At 26.3% G+C, this 16,093-nt stretch overlaps 2 protein-coding genes across 5 annotated transcripts; both read left to right on the top strand.

The window, feature by feature from the left end:
- Positions 1 to 1,916: 1,916 nt before the first annotated feature.
- LOC105150814 (nose resistant to fluoxetine protein 6) lies at positions 1,917 to 11,937 on the top strand. The gene is made up of 13 exons (XM_087408987.1): positions 1,917 to 3,200; positions 3,870 to 4,114; positions 4,175 to 4,368; positions 4,829 to 4,929; positions 5,223 to 5,471; positions 5,546 to 5,756; positions 5,852 to 6,017; positions 6,104 to 6,183; positions 6,260 to 6,361; positions 6,433 to 6,556; positions 7,087 to 7,258; positions 7,392 to 7,534; positions 7,618 to 11,937. Exons 1-13 carry the CDS (start codon positions 2,987 to 2,989, stop codon positions 7,765 to 7,767), a joined length of 2,151 nt encoding a protein of 716 aa, XP_087265113.1. The 5' UTR covers positions 1,917 to 2,986; the 3' UTR covers positions 7,768 to 11,937.
- On the top strand, positions 11,681 to 15,785 carry LOC105150792 (uncharacterized). 4 transcript variants are annotated; one of them, XM_011064111.2, is made up of 6 exons: positions 11,681 to 11,758; positions 12,921 to 13,155; positions 13,358 to 13,460; positions 13,869 to 14,133; positions 14,664 to 14,817; positions 15,312 to 15,785. In XM_011064111.2, exons 1-6 carry the CDS (start codon positions 11,756 to 11,758, stop codon positions 15,503 to 15,505), a joined length of 954 nt encoding a protein of 317 aa, XP_011062413.1. In that variant the 5' UTR covers positions 11,681 to 11,755; the 3' UTR covers positions 15,506 to 15,785. The 4 variants fall into 4 exon arrangements, with proteins under 4 accessions (XP_011062413.1, XP_011062417.1, XP_011062416.1 ...); XM_011064115.2 differs by having other exon boundaries at positions 13,869 to 14,121; XM_011064114.2 differs by having other exon boundaries at positions 11,725 to 11,872.
- The last annotated feature ends 308 nt before the right edge of the window (positions 15,786 to 16,093 follow it).

A 16,093-nucleotide genomic window follows, 5' to 3' on the forward strand; every position in this document is an offset into this window, starting at 1 on the left:
ATTTGAATCCAATGACGGTAATTCTGTGAACGCGGTAAATTTAAACCAGCTATCAACATCTTTTCTACCATATTTCACCGTATGCTCTCTAAATAAACTTAACTTGCTTGGTGCAGATATTTTAATTTTGTTCATCTACGAATAAGAATTTTTATTTAAAAAATATTTACACACACACACACACACACACACACACACACACAGAATAGGGTTCTAAATTTAATTTAACGCATAAATTTTTGTTTTATTCGATTGTATTGACGACACAATGAGATAACATAAATAAAATACTATCACTTGTTACAAGGTCGTTTTATAATTTATTAATATTCCTTAAAAGTATTAAAATGTATTTTAATTTATAACTTAAAAATGATATATATTATCTTCTGTTTTACTTATTACTTACTTGATAAAGTATAAATAGACGTGCTTTTATTAAAAATTCAAAATAGATAATTTATATTAGCAATACAATTATCTACTTATTTTTTATCACTTTCATCAATAATTATACGGTCAAAAGTTTTTCTCAAGTCGCTAATAAACGGTGCGAAAGGTAATAATATCTGCTACATGAAATACATATTTAGTATTTAGTTTTATATATATATATATATATCTATATAGAATATATAGAGGGTGCCTCGCAATTTGTAAGTCAAAATATCATAGCAAAAAAATTTTTGAAAAAATAAGCTATAAAAATATTTATCGTTTGTCGTTCTGAAAAGTAATTTTAAGTATACATATAGGTTTAAAATTGGCAAATTATAGATTACGGTTAATCGGTCACCTGTTCATGAGTCACGCATCGATAACTACATACGCTTACAGATGTTAAATAAAAGAATGTGCAACGCCTGCAGTAATGATACCATATGTAATATTTGTTTTAAAGTTGTTTAGTCAATGGTGTTAACAAATAATTGTAACGCGATTAAAAAATAACTATAATTTATCGAAATTATATACTTATTAACAGTAACTATAAGAGATGCATACCTATTACATATTAACAAAATTTTCCCTTTAACCTTTAATTAAATCGAAATATTTATTGATAAATTCTTTATAACTTATTCATTTATTCTCTCAAAATCAACATTATTATTATTTAATATATATATATATATATATATATATATATATATATATGTACAGGTAAGTATTATATATATACATATATATATATTTATATACACACATATATTATATTAGATATTCCAGAATTCACTACTCAAAATATTATAGCAAGAATACTATAGTCTTGAAAAATTAAGTAAAAAAATTATGTGTAAATATTTATTTTAAATAGTGTTTTTTTAAATATAAGGGCATAAATAAAGCTAATTACAGACTATGTTTAAGGCTCTGGCTACCTGTCGTACGTGCAGTAGTATTAACAACTATCTAAATATAATCTATAATTGGTTACAAACTTTATTACCTTGAAAGCGACTACTTAAAATAAACTTATTTTTTTGCTGTATTATTTAGAGCGAATTTTGGGACATACGTATATTACCATTATACGCTCGACATTCCTCATTCGCGGGTGTTATCTGCCCATGAATTGTTGCAAATATGGAATGGTTAAATGTATGATAATATATGATATAAGTTTATATGAGATAGATTCTAAGAAAAATATTAAATTAAACAAAAAATTTAAGAGAAGACTATTATTTCTATTTAAAATAAGAAGATGCAATGTATATGCAATGTATATAATATATATACTCGATATATATTTTTAATTAATTTTTTATTGTTAATTAATATAAAACCTAGTTATTTTATATAAGTAATATATATACATATGTAGTAGTAAACATCAATACATTAACTATAATTATAAAGATTGCCTATATAGTAACAAGTTAGGAAAAAAACCATTGGTTTGCTCTACTTGTAGTGTAGAGCACGAGCTTAGTCGTACAAGGACTTTGAAATAGTGATGACTTAAAAAATGTCGTGGATATCGTATACGCAAGTGTGATATGTACATAATTTTTCGCTAGAGTGATTAACATAAATAATAATACATTTTTTTTTACTTATTGTGAGAATATTTTTATACATTTATATATTTTTTAAGCACATGTCACGAAATGTAGGGAAGTCCAAATTCAAATCCTAGTTAAGATAATATTTTTTTGCAATAAATTATTTATAGTTTTAAAGATGTTTATTAGCATTAAGTTATTTACAGTTTTCCAAAGTGCTTATTAGCAACAATATTATTAAATTGTTTGTCAATTTATATAATTTGTGATATTATTACCTTAATTCTGTGTATGATTGCATTTCAAGACTAAAAATTATTTTGGCACTCAAATTACAAAACTGGATATTTATATAAATTTACAAAATATAAAAATATAGAATTTACTAAAATATCATTAAAATTAAATTCTTAAAATTTTTGTCGTAAGGCCGGTATTCATAATCAGATCTTATATTCAAGATTGTCTTAAGTAGTCAGGAACCAATCAGAGGGCTGCATTAGCGATTTAAGACATTATTTAAGACGGTTTTAAAATAAGAACCGACTATGAATATCAATCTTAATGTATATTTACGTTACAGTCTTGAGACACTTTATTTACGTATTTCTTTGTTATATGAATAAATATATAATTTTATTAATAAAATATTTATTTCTAGAAATAAAAGGAGATATGATTTACTAAAAAGGGCATATTAAATCGATACTCGAATACATCGAAGTTTATTGTGATTTCATCTTTTCTCTGCTGCTGTCATCGTATATTTTGACAGTTGTGCAGATTGAGGGTTAATAGTTACATACTTATGAAAAAGTTATGTGCAGTACTGTGCAGTAATACACACTTGTGCAGTAAAAAATTTTGTTATAAAACTATCTTGCTCTTCTGCAATTTAAAAATAATTTTATGATTGTTGTACATAGATATTTATCAAAAATGAAGAAATAGAAGTGATTCTTACAGATTAAAGCATTATGAAGCAACGGCAACTTGTGTTTATTTTATGTGTTTTGACAAACCTAACTACGTTGTTTTGTGTCTCTGCATATACTCATGAAATTACTCGTGTTCAGACACTGCCTGCTTATATCATTGCTTCGAAAAATGATCTCAGCTCGACAAAATGTGGAAAGGAATTACAGAATTTTCGAAATGCTGTTGATCAACGAATACCATGGAGCTTGAAAAGTATGCACATTTAGGATAATAATCATAAATATGGATAACATATCTGATCAAGGACAGGAAAATTAGTCAAGAGCAATTCCATTAGCGTTCAGTCTATATTTAACAGTTCTACTAAAGATTTAAATTAATTTAAGTGAAATTTAATTTGAATTAATGTAGATAATATTAGTGCAACCCCTGTAAAAAAAAGATATAGACATATATGACTTGTAAAAAAAAAGTAAAATGTTAAAAGATTATAAATTAGTGGTGTTACAATTTCATATAATAAATAATAATTTTGTGTAATAAAATTCGTATTATATAATATAATAATATTTTACTATTTTTTTGCTAAGTTTTTAAGAACTTCTTCGTAAAATGTATCATAAATATTGTTTGTAACATAAATATTGTTTAGATTACATAACTTTTTTGCATCATTATCATCTATCTGTGATATTCTTTTTTATAGAATACGATTTTATGAAAACAAGAATATAATGATATATTATATTAAGACAATATTAATAGGTATCTAAAAATTTCAATAATGCAAAACGTATAATGATCTTTTTGGTACTCTTTTGTATAATTAATATAAATATTCAAGGATATTTGAGTAACAGTAGTAAAATTACTACATATTGATTTTGTATAAATAATAACAACTTAATTTTCATCTTTTAGTGTTAGATTCCAGTGGCGGATTTGAATCAGGTTTTCTGTATGGTAATACTTATTGGCTAGGTAGTCGTAGCCAGTGTCTCGATACGATGAATACGGCTCCTTTACAGATCGCAGAACAGAAAATATCAAATATTACGCTATATCGTGATCCGCATAAAGAGTTTCCGCCTTTCGAAGTAAATTACTTCGTTGCTCATCTGAGACATAATAGTACTCTTAAATATTATGTAAATGTATTTAACGAGGTAAGTTTATGAGATCTTCATATCATAAGGAACATGTTTTAAATAGAAAATTTATTTTAGGATGTGATTTCGCTCGGACTTTGTTTACCAGCATCGTGCACTATAAATGAAGTAATTCTTATTTTGGAAAGAGTATTTCATAATAAAATTACTTTAATTGATGATCTTTATTCCGTGGATTTCCAATTAATTCAAGTTAAAAATCTAAAAGATAATAATGAATGGCTATCCAGCAATGCCTTATTTTTGGTCGGGTACGTCTCGAAAAAAATATAAATAGCAATTATTTCACAATAATAAGATAAGTAAAAGAGAGATGCAATATTTAAAATAATTTTTATTGAAGTAAGTCAGAATTAGTAAAGGAAAATCACCGATATTGACATAGTTTAAAGAGATACATTCTTATTTTTCGGAAACTAATCGCGTTTTCTTAACTTGCGTTTTCTTAATGTTGATAAAAACATGATCTATATAAAATCAGCTAGAAATAAATTTTACAAATGCGAAAATATAATTCTTACGAATTTCTTTTGAGTATCAGACTGCTCCTCGCTCTGATAAAGTGAATTATAATTCATAAAATGTTGACATTCTAATAATTCTCTAATTTTCAAAAAATTCAATGACTTAATGAATCCAATATAAATAAAATGCCTATATAAATTAATAAGAGAGCGATAAAGAATTAATACAGAAATATTTTGTTTGTAGTATAGCCTTGGCGTTTACTTTTTTTATGGTAACAATTGGAACATTATATGATATATTCGTTCATCAAAAACATATGAAGGAAAATGCAACAAATAATGGCAGTAAGCATTATACTCAAAATCTCTAAAAATACTTTTCATTTTAGTAGACTACTTCGAGTTTTAATACGCTTAATATGTCTTTAACAAATCAGATGCACATTTTTCTTATTCAAATTGTTAAATAGATTTTAAATCAACAATTTTAATTGTTTTAGTAATAATCAATAATATAAAGTTTTTTTTTGTGTAACTATAATTCTACTTACGTAATTTTATTTGTATAAATAGTTTCATTTAATATTATTTTTACTTAATTAAAAAGCATCTTGATTTCTATATTAATGTACTATTAGAAATTCAGAATTGTGATTCAGATGTGAAATACGTATCCAAGGATATAAATACGAAAATAAATTTGTTTTCACATCAAGAAAATATAATTGGAGGCATCTTAATATGTTTCTCCGTTTATACAAATACGAAAGAAATATTTTGCACAAAATTAGATACTGGTACAATATCCGCCCTCCATGGCGTAAGATTTCTAGGCATGTGTTGCATAATCATGTCCCATACAATTGTTTATGCAATGGATTTTATTGGTAAATAATTAAAAATACATTTGAATGGATTTCTAAGTTTTTTATGCATAATGAAAATTATTTTGTGTACACAGACAATAAAATATGGGTGTGGAGGAGACAGTTTTACCATCTTAACAATTATATAGTTGGTATTAGAATTGTATCAATCGACTTTTATTTTCTTTTAAGCGGATGTTTAGTGACTTATATATATTTGATGAGCAAAATGAACAAAAGACTTGAGTCGACTAATAGAGAAAAGTTAATTGAATTATTTGTTCATATAATAAAAAGATTTATTCGGTATGTTACGATGTTTACTTTATTAATATGAGCAACAAGAAAAAATAATACAGTAATTGTAATGAAATTCTTGCTATTATTATTTTATTTTTAAGACTGACACCGGCTTACATGATGGTGTTAGGTATATTTCAATTAAGCTCGGTTTGGTTTGATAAGACGTCCCAATTTTATGTGAGCGAAAAGTCGCATGAAACTTGCGCTAAGTATTGGTGGAGAAATCTTCTATACATAAATAATTTTTTTGGTCTTGATGCAATGGTACGAACGCGCTTAATTATAATCAGGTTAAAAATTTATTAGGAAACATTAAAATTTTTATTCTAAAATTTGTATTATGTATACAGTGCATGAGTTGGAGCTGGTATATAGCTAATGACATGCAATTGTATGTAATTGCTATGACATTATTGATTTTATCGACTGCGTAAGTAAAGCTATTGACAAAAGTCTAATATGTTTATCAAATAAATTCTCAAATACGTACATATTACGAATTTCAGATATTTCTACACCGCTGTTACGATATTGGGTGCACTTTTAATTGGCTCAATTATTCTTAGCGGTTATACTTCTTACGTTTATGAAATTGTACCATTTCAGACGTAAGTTATTAACATATTTTGTTTGCAAGAATGAATTAAGAAAGCGGTCTTTTTATTTTATATTGTTATAGATTCAATGAACGTTCGAAAGAGTTTAGAGATGTCTTTTACTTCTTACCATGGTTCAGAATAAGTCCATACATTATTGGAATAATTACAGGTTATATTTTAACAAAAAATTTGATCTTAAAAAAGGTAAAGTATTATTTCTATTTTTATAGTTCAACGTATAAGTTCAATAAAAATTATAAGGTATAGTTAATAATTATCCAAAATGCGCATTATAAAAATTGATTAAAATAACAATAGAAAATCCACAAGTACGTCATTCATTGATATACTTGATTTGCTTTTCAATGCACTTGGTTTAATGTTTAATAAAATTTATATCAGGAAAAAACGTTTTTGATTAGTCTTTCAATCATGTATACATTATTTTTTTATGAGGTTTGGCATCTTTGATTTGGCAAACACATTTTAAATAATTCGAAAAAGTGAATAATTCTCGTTTCTTTGATAGCATTGCGGAATAACATGCTTATTTTCTATTGTCTTAAATAATAAATTTTCTAAATGTATTCGAACATTTTAATAATTATTGATTTTTCTCTGATAAAAATATAATTATTGAAATATTTATAAATTGTAACTTACTAATTTTTTTTATAAATTAATTAAAAACAAATAAATAGAAACGTTTTATAATAACTTAATATATATTTCAGAAAATTGTAATTTCGTGTTGGTGTCTTGCTAGCGCTTGCTATGTTTTTGTATTTAGTCTTTATGAGAGACACATGTCCGTTTTGGCTACTGCAATTTATATTGCATTGTACAAAATATTCTGGGCAATACCTATAGCATTAATTATAATAATATCTTTTATTAAAAATGGAGGTTCGTTTATTTATTAATATGTAGTTATATTATATTAAATTGGCATATTTTCATAAGTAACGTATTATTTTTTAATTAGTGTTTTAATTTAAAAACATGTATTAATAATAATATACGCTTGCTTTTGTTACAGACATTATTACTCGATCTTTATCATTTAAAATCTGGGTTCCATTTAGCAGACTCACGTATTGTGCTTATCTTTTACATCCTGTTATCATACGATCGATTTACTTAAGCCGTGAAACAACAGTTCACTTTGAATTTTTATTTATAGTAAACATACGAACATTTAAAATTCTTAACTTAAGAAATTGATTTAAAAAATGTATTTATTCCTTTTTAATTTTTATTTTCAGATGGTTACGGGTGTGGGATATATTGTGATTAGTTATTTTTGCTCTTACATATTGTCTGTGATAGCAGAAATACCTTATATCTTGTTAATGCGAATGTTCATTCAATATCGTATCATAAACAAGTATAAGTTTGATATAAAAATATCGTAATTTTGTATTTAAATGTATTGTATACGTATAAATATATATATATATATATATACATATACATATATATATACACATATGTGTATAATATTATATTAAAAGATATTGTAGCATTAATTAAAATTCATGTAATTATAAATTATTATACTTGTATACTTTGTCATTAATATTAATATATTATAATGATTATAAAAAATAACGAAATATTAATTCAAATTTGTTGCAAAATTATATTTTAATTTAATCATATTACAAATTTTTTAATTACACTATTACTACAAATTGCGAGGTTAAAAAAACAATTTTTATTTTTATTAAAAAGTTGATTACAGAGAATTATTAAGTGATGTATTTATTACGCTTAAATTTTATGAATTGGATTAGGAAAAGTATTTCGAAACTAATAAATAATAAATATCTCTCTCTCTCTCTCTCTCTCTCTCTCTCTCTCTCTCTCTCTCTCGTATAAATTGCATTATATTAGAAATGAATGCGCTAAGTATAGCAAACCAGCTTCTGTTCTTCTATATACTTTCTATACAAGATTTTCTTTCAGTGAATTTTGAAACATATTTATATTTAAATTTATCTATTAAAGATATTTGATTTTTGCATATTTTTAGCAGATAATAGTACAAAAAATTTTTTACTATGTGAATCATTTAAAAAATATAAATAATAAAATAATTTAAATTTAAATAATTTAAATAATTTTATATAAATAATTTTTTTTGTTATGTTTAGCAACATAATAAAAAAACATTTATTTTGGTATGCATAAAGCCATAAAAGTACGTTATATTATGTGATAACGACAACGATAATTCGCGATTATTTACATATTTATAAAAAGTATACATGTTAACGATCGTTTACAATACGCAAAGAAACATTATTATTTTTGATAAATGAAGAACATCGTTATTTATTTGATATAATACTTACTCGTATATTTAATCATTTATTAGAATGTTCATCGCAACACACAACTGCTTCTTTGCTACAAGCTGATTCAATTTCCGATTCAATTTTCACTCCGCAACAACTCAAATACACTTTCATGATATCGCAATCGTATTTCTTCAATTCGTCCCACAGAAGCTCAATGAATATTTCTTTATTTGTATATAGCGGGCACCAAATGTATGCGTATCTACCATTTCCAATATCTGTATATTTTCCGAATAATTTAAATTTTTGTGCTATTGCACATATTTTATCCAGACGGTCATACGATACACCTAACATTTGTAATAATTTTTGGTTGTGATTAATGTAAATCTGTGAAAGAAAAGTGTAAAAAAGTAAGTTAAGTTTGTAACGATGTCATCGAAATTTTCACATAAAAACTAGTGTAAAAAAAATTTGAAAATAAAAACTGAAAGACGCAGCTACACATACTCTTACGGAAAAAACACTGAAAATTTTGAAAAAGTATTGAGTGTTATACAATTTTCAGCTTTTTTCATGCTTTTTTTCATAAGGGAAATATAAATGTAAGAGAATAATGTTTTTTGACTTACGTAAGAAGACTTACATTTAATTCCTCATTTTTCTGAGAAATATGTTTCAATGAGATATTATTAACATTGTACATTTTATTAATTTTTCTAAGTATATTATGAGCCATGATTGTTACAATATCAATGTTCTTTAAAATAAGGTTGCCAATTGTGGGAAAGATATTCATTAACTCTGTCACTCGTTGTGTCTGACAATCTAGATTTTGCGTTACTTTTGAATCAATTAATAGAATCATTATTTTTGGCATTTTATGCAATGAAATTAAAGTCATTATTCCTATTCGATGTTCTATTATTGAGCCATATACACAAGCAGTTACGTCGATCATCCCAGATGCGGGAGAAATTTCTTCGCAGCGTGCGGCATATGATTGGATCTTTTGGAAATCAGTGTTTTGAAATTTACCTGTAATACCCTTTTGTACACGTGACCAATGTAATAAGCATGCCGTGAGACATACTGTGAATGATGACAGACAGGCGAATTCCTCGTCAATCATAAATTTTGTGGATACATATATTTTGAAAGATGATATAGTAATTTGCTCTTTGTATAAGATATAAACAAGCAAATAATAAAATGTTTGTACAATTTCCTTCCGATGACATGGACTGTATAAACTGTTTGTGAATCGTACAATCTGCTCACGCAGTAGCGTTATATTTTGGATGGACTTGTTGTAGAATTTTAGAAATTCTTGTAAAGGTATGTTAAGATGTAAGTAGATTTGAGGAAAGTCTATTTCAATATTGTTTTTTGAAGGCAAGTGCGATAAATCGGTGAATGTCATCATGGTACGTAAATCTATGCTAGCTGTTATACTATTTTTTTTATGCTTTACCGCATGTTCACCAAATAAGCTCATCCTGCCTGGTGCGGATATTTTGAAATGAATCATTTTTATGAATACCAGTTTCTATTACATAAAATATCTTATAAAAGTTATAAAATCAAATCTACGTTGATCTTTTATACAAATTTTCATAATATATGAATTTAGAGTTGTCAGTTTAAACAAAATTTAAAATAATCCTGTTTTATCCAATTGTTCTCGTACTTACAATGACAATGGAAAAAAGTGAATAATATCAAATATTTTCCAAGGTTTTATTAACCTAAATTAAACGTTCTTAATTAATTAAACAACATTACATGAAAGGTTATTTATGCACTTTAATTAAAAGATATGTTACGCATAAAATGTGTTACGCTTTAATCTGATAATAATAATACTTTATATTGTTACTTACTTTGTAAAATGTGTTAATTTAAATGAGTTTTTTTAAAATAGCTATTAGTAACGATTATTTAGCTAAGTTGACTTAAATCTCCTACTTCTTGTAACAATGCTTACACAGTAAAGAGTCTAAAATCACTAACGGTTAAAAGCGAGAAATGATGACATGTATGGAGTAAAATATTAAATATTTACAAATTGAACTTTATTTTTATTTTCCTGTCTTTGAATATTTTATTTAAATTGTTGGTCTAGAGAATTACAGAGTGACTGTTGCTTTTGTAGAACTAAATCACTCTAATACACTTCTTAATTAATTCATTTTTTTTTTAATTGATGTCCCCCATCTGATAAAATTTAATTTTAGATATGTTTATAAAATGTATCTGAAGAGATAACAAGTAATTTTTTGTAACCGACAATGTCAGTTTTAGCATTTTAAAAATTGAAAAATATCGACATTTCGACATTTCTGTCGATATAAATTTTTCGATTGTCGATAAATATCTATCGAGAAATTATAATACAGTGTCATATAAAAATTCATTATTTATTATTATATATAGATGTTTCATAAATAAACATACATATATGATATAATTATATTCGTGAAAATTTTTTTATTTATCGTTTACAAGAAAAAATTAAGCATTAATAATACTAACGAAAATGCAGTTTTAAATAAAAAATGAATATTATTGATTTATAGATATGTTTACAAAACATTATCAAGATAGTAATAAATTATAAAATTAACATTACATTATAAACTATATAATTTCAGTAGTTACGTAAATTTCCCAAGTCTATCGGTCTTGAATTATATTTTATCGGTAAATGGGATACAGATTTTTTATATTATCATCAATAAAATGTTTCATTTTGTATAGAAATTAGCATTCAATAATTACTCCTCTAATTAATTTTTTATAAATAATCACGATTGAAATCTGTATTAACGTTGTTTTATCTAAAAAATGAAGACGTAAATATTATTACAGTAAATATATAATGGAATCCACTCAAAAGTACTATGAAAGAAACATCAAATGAAAGATACACTTTTCACATATAATAGGATAGCTTTTACATTGGAATTTAGGATTTAGGTGCGTATAGCTCACTTGTAACTGGCTATGGTTTGTCATTTACGTTCAATAAAAACGCGCGTGCGCCCTGCACCAGTCTGAGATACCCTCAGATATCAGAATTGCACGGGGCTAGTGCTCAATGGTAAGAGTGAATTTTCTTATCACGGTCATATTTTTCTTGATTGTGTTCGTACGAAGTGATCTGTGACGCGTGGAAAATGGACGAATTTACTTGAACATCCTCGGCTTGTTTTGCGTAAGATCGGTGCTTGGCTCGAAGGTGTATAGGCTGAAACACAATCGAAGAGACGAGAAAGGAAATGGAATGAAAGAGTGACTGGAGATTTAACGTTGTCACATTACTTTTGAGAAGGTTTTATATATATTTGTTTAGTTTAATTTATTACGATTTAATTTAATGTTGTATTTTTTGTATTAAATACTCTTTTTGTGATATTTCCTTAGTATATTGTGATAATACTTATATTTTTATATGTTATTTTATTTGTTTATGTTTAAGTTTAGATACAAATATATACATGTATACATATTTAAAAATAAAAAAAACATATATATATATATATAAATTTATTATTTATATATATAAAAAATTATTTTAATCTTTAGTATAATTTTTATAAAACTTGTTGTATATTTATTAATTATTAAGTTTATTTAGAAAAACGTTAAAAAAAGTTTCGACAAAAATAGATTAGAAATTATTTCTAAAATAATGGTATCAATAATTTAGCTATATAAAACGTATTTAGGCGGTCCGTAATTTGTGTCGATTAGAATTTAAACTGGAATTTTATTTATAATTTTATATGTTGTATAATACAAAAAATATTTGTAGAATTAAAATACATACACAAACGTCACAAACATATATAAAATATATAAAATTATATATATCAAAACTTGCGGCATGTAAAATAAATAGAGTTGTATTTTGAAATCTGACATATTAAGACTGTTTAAAGTTTTTAATTGATGTTACATATAACATCTGATAATTAACACTATAGCAATTAAAATAGGGTTTATATTTTGTTATTATAAAAAATTATTTTTTATTTCATTACTTCCGTGATATTTTCTATTTTTTTGTACATTTCAAATTGTTCCTTTTTGTATTGGCTTATAAAATTATTTAAAATATTAGAGAGATGTATAAAATATTGTAATGATATATTCGTAATAATATATTCGATAATAAATTCAAGCTCTTGACAATTTATATTATTACTTTTGTCATAAATCGAAATATTTTAAATCAGCTTTGTTACTTTACGAATTTACAGATGAGAGCATTGGACACAATTATGAATTCAACTTGCGCTTACTGTACACTTGAACCACCCCCCGACATCCTTCACATACCCCCGCCACCATTCCCGGCCATTCTTCAACAAAGTTCTGATTTTTATCCGAGTTCTGATATCCTGCCATTCCCACCGCATTTAAATGACAGTCCTTGCAAGCATTTCTGCGACCGACGCTCCGAAGGAGTTCAATACATAGAAATGCCTCAACAAGGTTGGTAAAAAAACAACTATTTACATGAGAAACTAAAACTTAATTGGTTTAATATATATTTAAATTTTTATTAAACCATTTTATATAAACGCATCAATACTGGATAATCAAATTATTTTATACTTTATGAACTTTATTTTATTACTTTTTGAAAATTTTATATCTAAATTTAGATATATATATAATATATATAAATTTTTAGGGACTGTCTTTGACGATACATGGCTTCTGATTCTAATATCATCATGTGTTGGTGTCATTTTTATTGGCATAGTGCTTGCGACGTTGCTCTTAAAATGCAAATTGTAAGTATTATTTTATTTTACATGGAAAATTAATCTAAAAAAAATGCTATATCAGTAAATATAATTCAGACTAGTAATTAAATAACAAGTATAAATTATAAATATGAATCATGTATCTTTAAAATTTTTATATTTGTTTCAAAGACATTGAAAATAAATTATATTGTTTACGTCTTTTATAACTCTAACATTGAAAGAAAATCGCGGATAAACAAAAATATATATACATATATCCGCAATAAATTAAAAAAGCCAAATCATATTTAATTCTTACATTAATTGCAATGTTATTTAATAACAAAATAATATTGTCGCAAATCAAATTTGAATAATCTAGCTCTGTGAATTTCTATATCATTCAATTTTGCATAAAAAAATATGAAATGAAACAAGCAACGAATATAATAGCAACAGGAACGGCAAAGGCGGGGTGATTTCCATGCCGAATGCAAACTCCAGTATGCAGACGAAAAATGGTAGGCTCCAGAACGAGGCGGTGCTCTACCCTTGCGCGGCGGACACCATGCAAGATAGTCGAGTTATGTGGGCTACCCTTACCCCACGCGGGACCACAAGACACTATTTGGAGGAGCATACGTACGAAACCATCGGGGGTGGACAGTTCCATAAACGCGCCTGTACGACTACACCAACCGAACATGTAAAACTCAAGGCAATCTAACAATATGTTTATTGTTATTACACAATTGTCTGTTTCGTGCGTAGTCATTCTAAAAAAATTCTTTTGTGAGACCTTTAACTCATGAACATGCTTATTTTTTTTCTAAATCTTTAATTTAGATTTCAATTTAGAGTTTATTTTCCCTGACAAAGACATCAGAATAAATTTTTAAATAATTTTGAACATTAAATATTTTTATCACTGATCGTTAAGTCACAGATCTTGTAAAGGAAAAATTAAACTAAATCGCAATTGAGATAAAATTAAATGTAGTTAACAATGAATAAGTATGAATATTTATCTATCTGTTTGTACCATATAGAAATTTTTTTTTCTCAAATGAAAATCGCCCTTCATTCTCAGTTTTTATTGTTTAAGAACCATTGGCCTGTTAATATTTTAATAAGGAATGTCTCGAATATATATTTGCTTGTCAGATATCCAACTAAAGATTATATCCAACTAAAGAACTAATTCATTTCGTGTAAAACATATGTAAATATAAACTAATGCTTTTCTAGACGTATGCCGATCCACCAGCTATTAGTCCAGTGCAAAATCGTCCAAAGGATGACAAAGCTTTTGATAACACTGCTTTCGTAGATTATGAAGAGCCATTGTCTATCAAGACTGAATATTATCAGCTCAACGACGTTCTGGAACCGAATGAATCCGGTAATATAGCTTGATTGATACAACGATGCATTTTAAGAGCACAATTAATTTTTTTAAAATATGTCTTTCCAACGGATGTTCTTTAATTAACGTCACATAAAAATGTTCTAACGCAATTCTTAGTACACACAATGGGTTGATTCATGTATTTTTTTTTTCCTATGTATTTCTTTTTTTTAATACTAGGAGTATACTTGGCTATACTTATTATTTTGTAAAAATATAAGTATACTTGTTGAAAAAATTTTGATTTAAGTTTTAAAACTTAAACTCTACCGTACATTTTGTGTTACTTTAACTACAATATATAGAAATATTTTTAATGTTTTTTAAATTTTATTTTGTAATTAAAAATACGTAATATATCAAATAGTTTGATTTTATATAAAATATATAAATAGACACGCAATAAATTTTTATAAAAAAGAAATGTCACTGTATATGTCGCGCGTTTAGAGAGAGAGAGAGTCATAATGGATCTCATGTGATTTTAGGGATACTTACGATTCAGAGAGGAACTCTTCGTCCGCGCGTGAGTTCCCCGACGAGAATCGAGCATCCGAACTTACCCCCGTTAAATCTTCATCCGCACAAGCGCGCATCTCGCAAGGGTTCCGGAGCGCAGCATACCTCGGACACGCTGTTGAGGAGCAGCATCACATCGTCCACTTACATACCGACCATATAAGCGTCCTCTTATCGTCATGTTTTTTCCAGGGTTTTGCCGATAAAAGCCCAAGTTACGCCGTGCACCTTCTACATCCTCGTTAATATCATCGTATCTAGTCATTGTAAGCACGCTGACCGCCAAGTAAAATAACGATATAATCGTGAGACGTAATTCTTTTTTATCGATTGATATAACTTGTGATTGTGATTGTGTAGAAACGGTAGGTTGTAGACTTAATAGAACAAATAATATATATGTTACATTTGCATCTTACGAAATAAAACTATGCATAACAAAAGATGGTTCTTGTTCCCGTTTACCTCAATGAATTATCCGTTCCATTTTCAGGAAACTAATTGATGTTACCTGTTGTCATTTCGATAAAGACGTCATTTTGGTGTCAAAATGATGACAAATAACGTCAGCTTGTGTTTCTTGAGATTATTTCTGTTATATATTTACATTTATTCATTTGTACATGAATTTTCATTAATCTTTGTAGAACTTTTATTTTTAGTACCATAGATTCGTTGATTTGGGAAAATGAAATTTAGCTTTGCGTCGAAAATTATCGATACAAACATAAAAAAAGTTATCGATACGTTG

This window comes from Acromyrmex echinatior, chromosome 8, assembly GCF_024713525.1.
Source record: "Acromyrmex echinatior isolate Ae372 chromosome 8, ASM2471352v2, whole genome shotgun sequence".
Taxonomy (NCBI): domain Eukaryota; kingdom Metazoa; phylum Arthropoda; class Insecta; order Hymenoptera; family Formicidae; genus Acromyrmex; species Acromyrmex echinatior.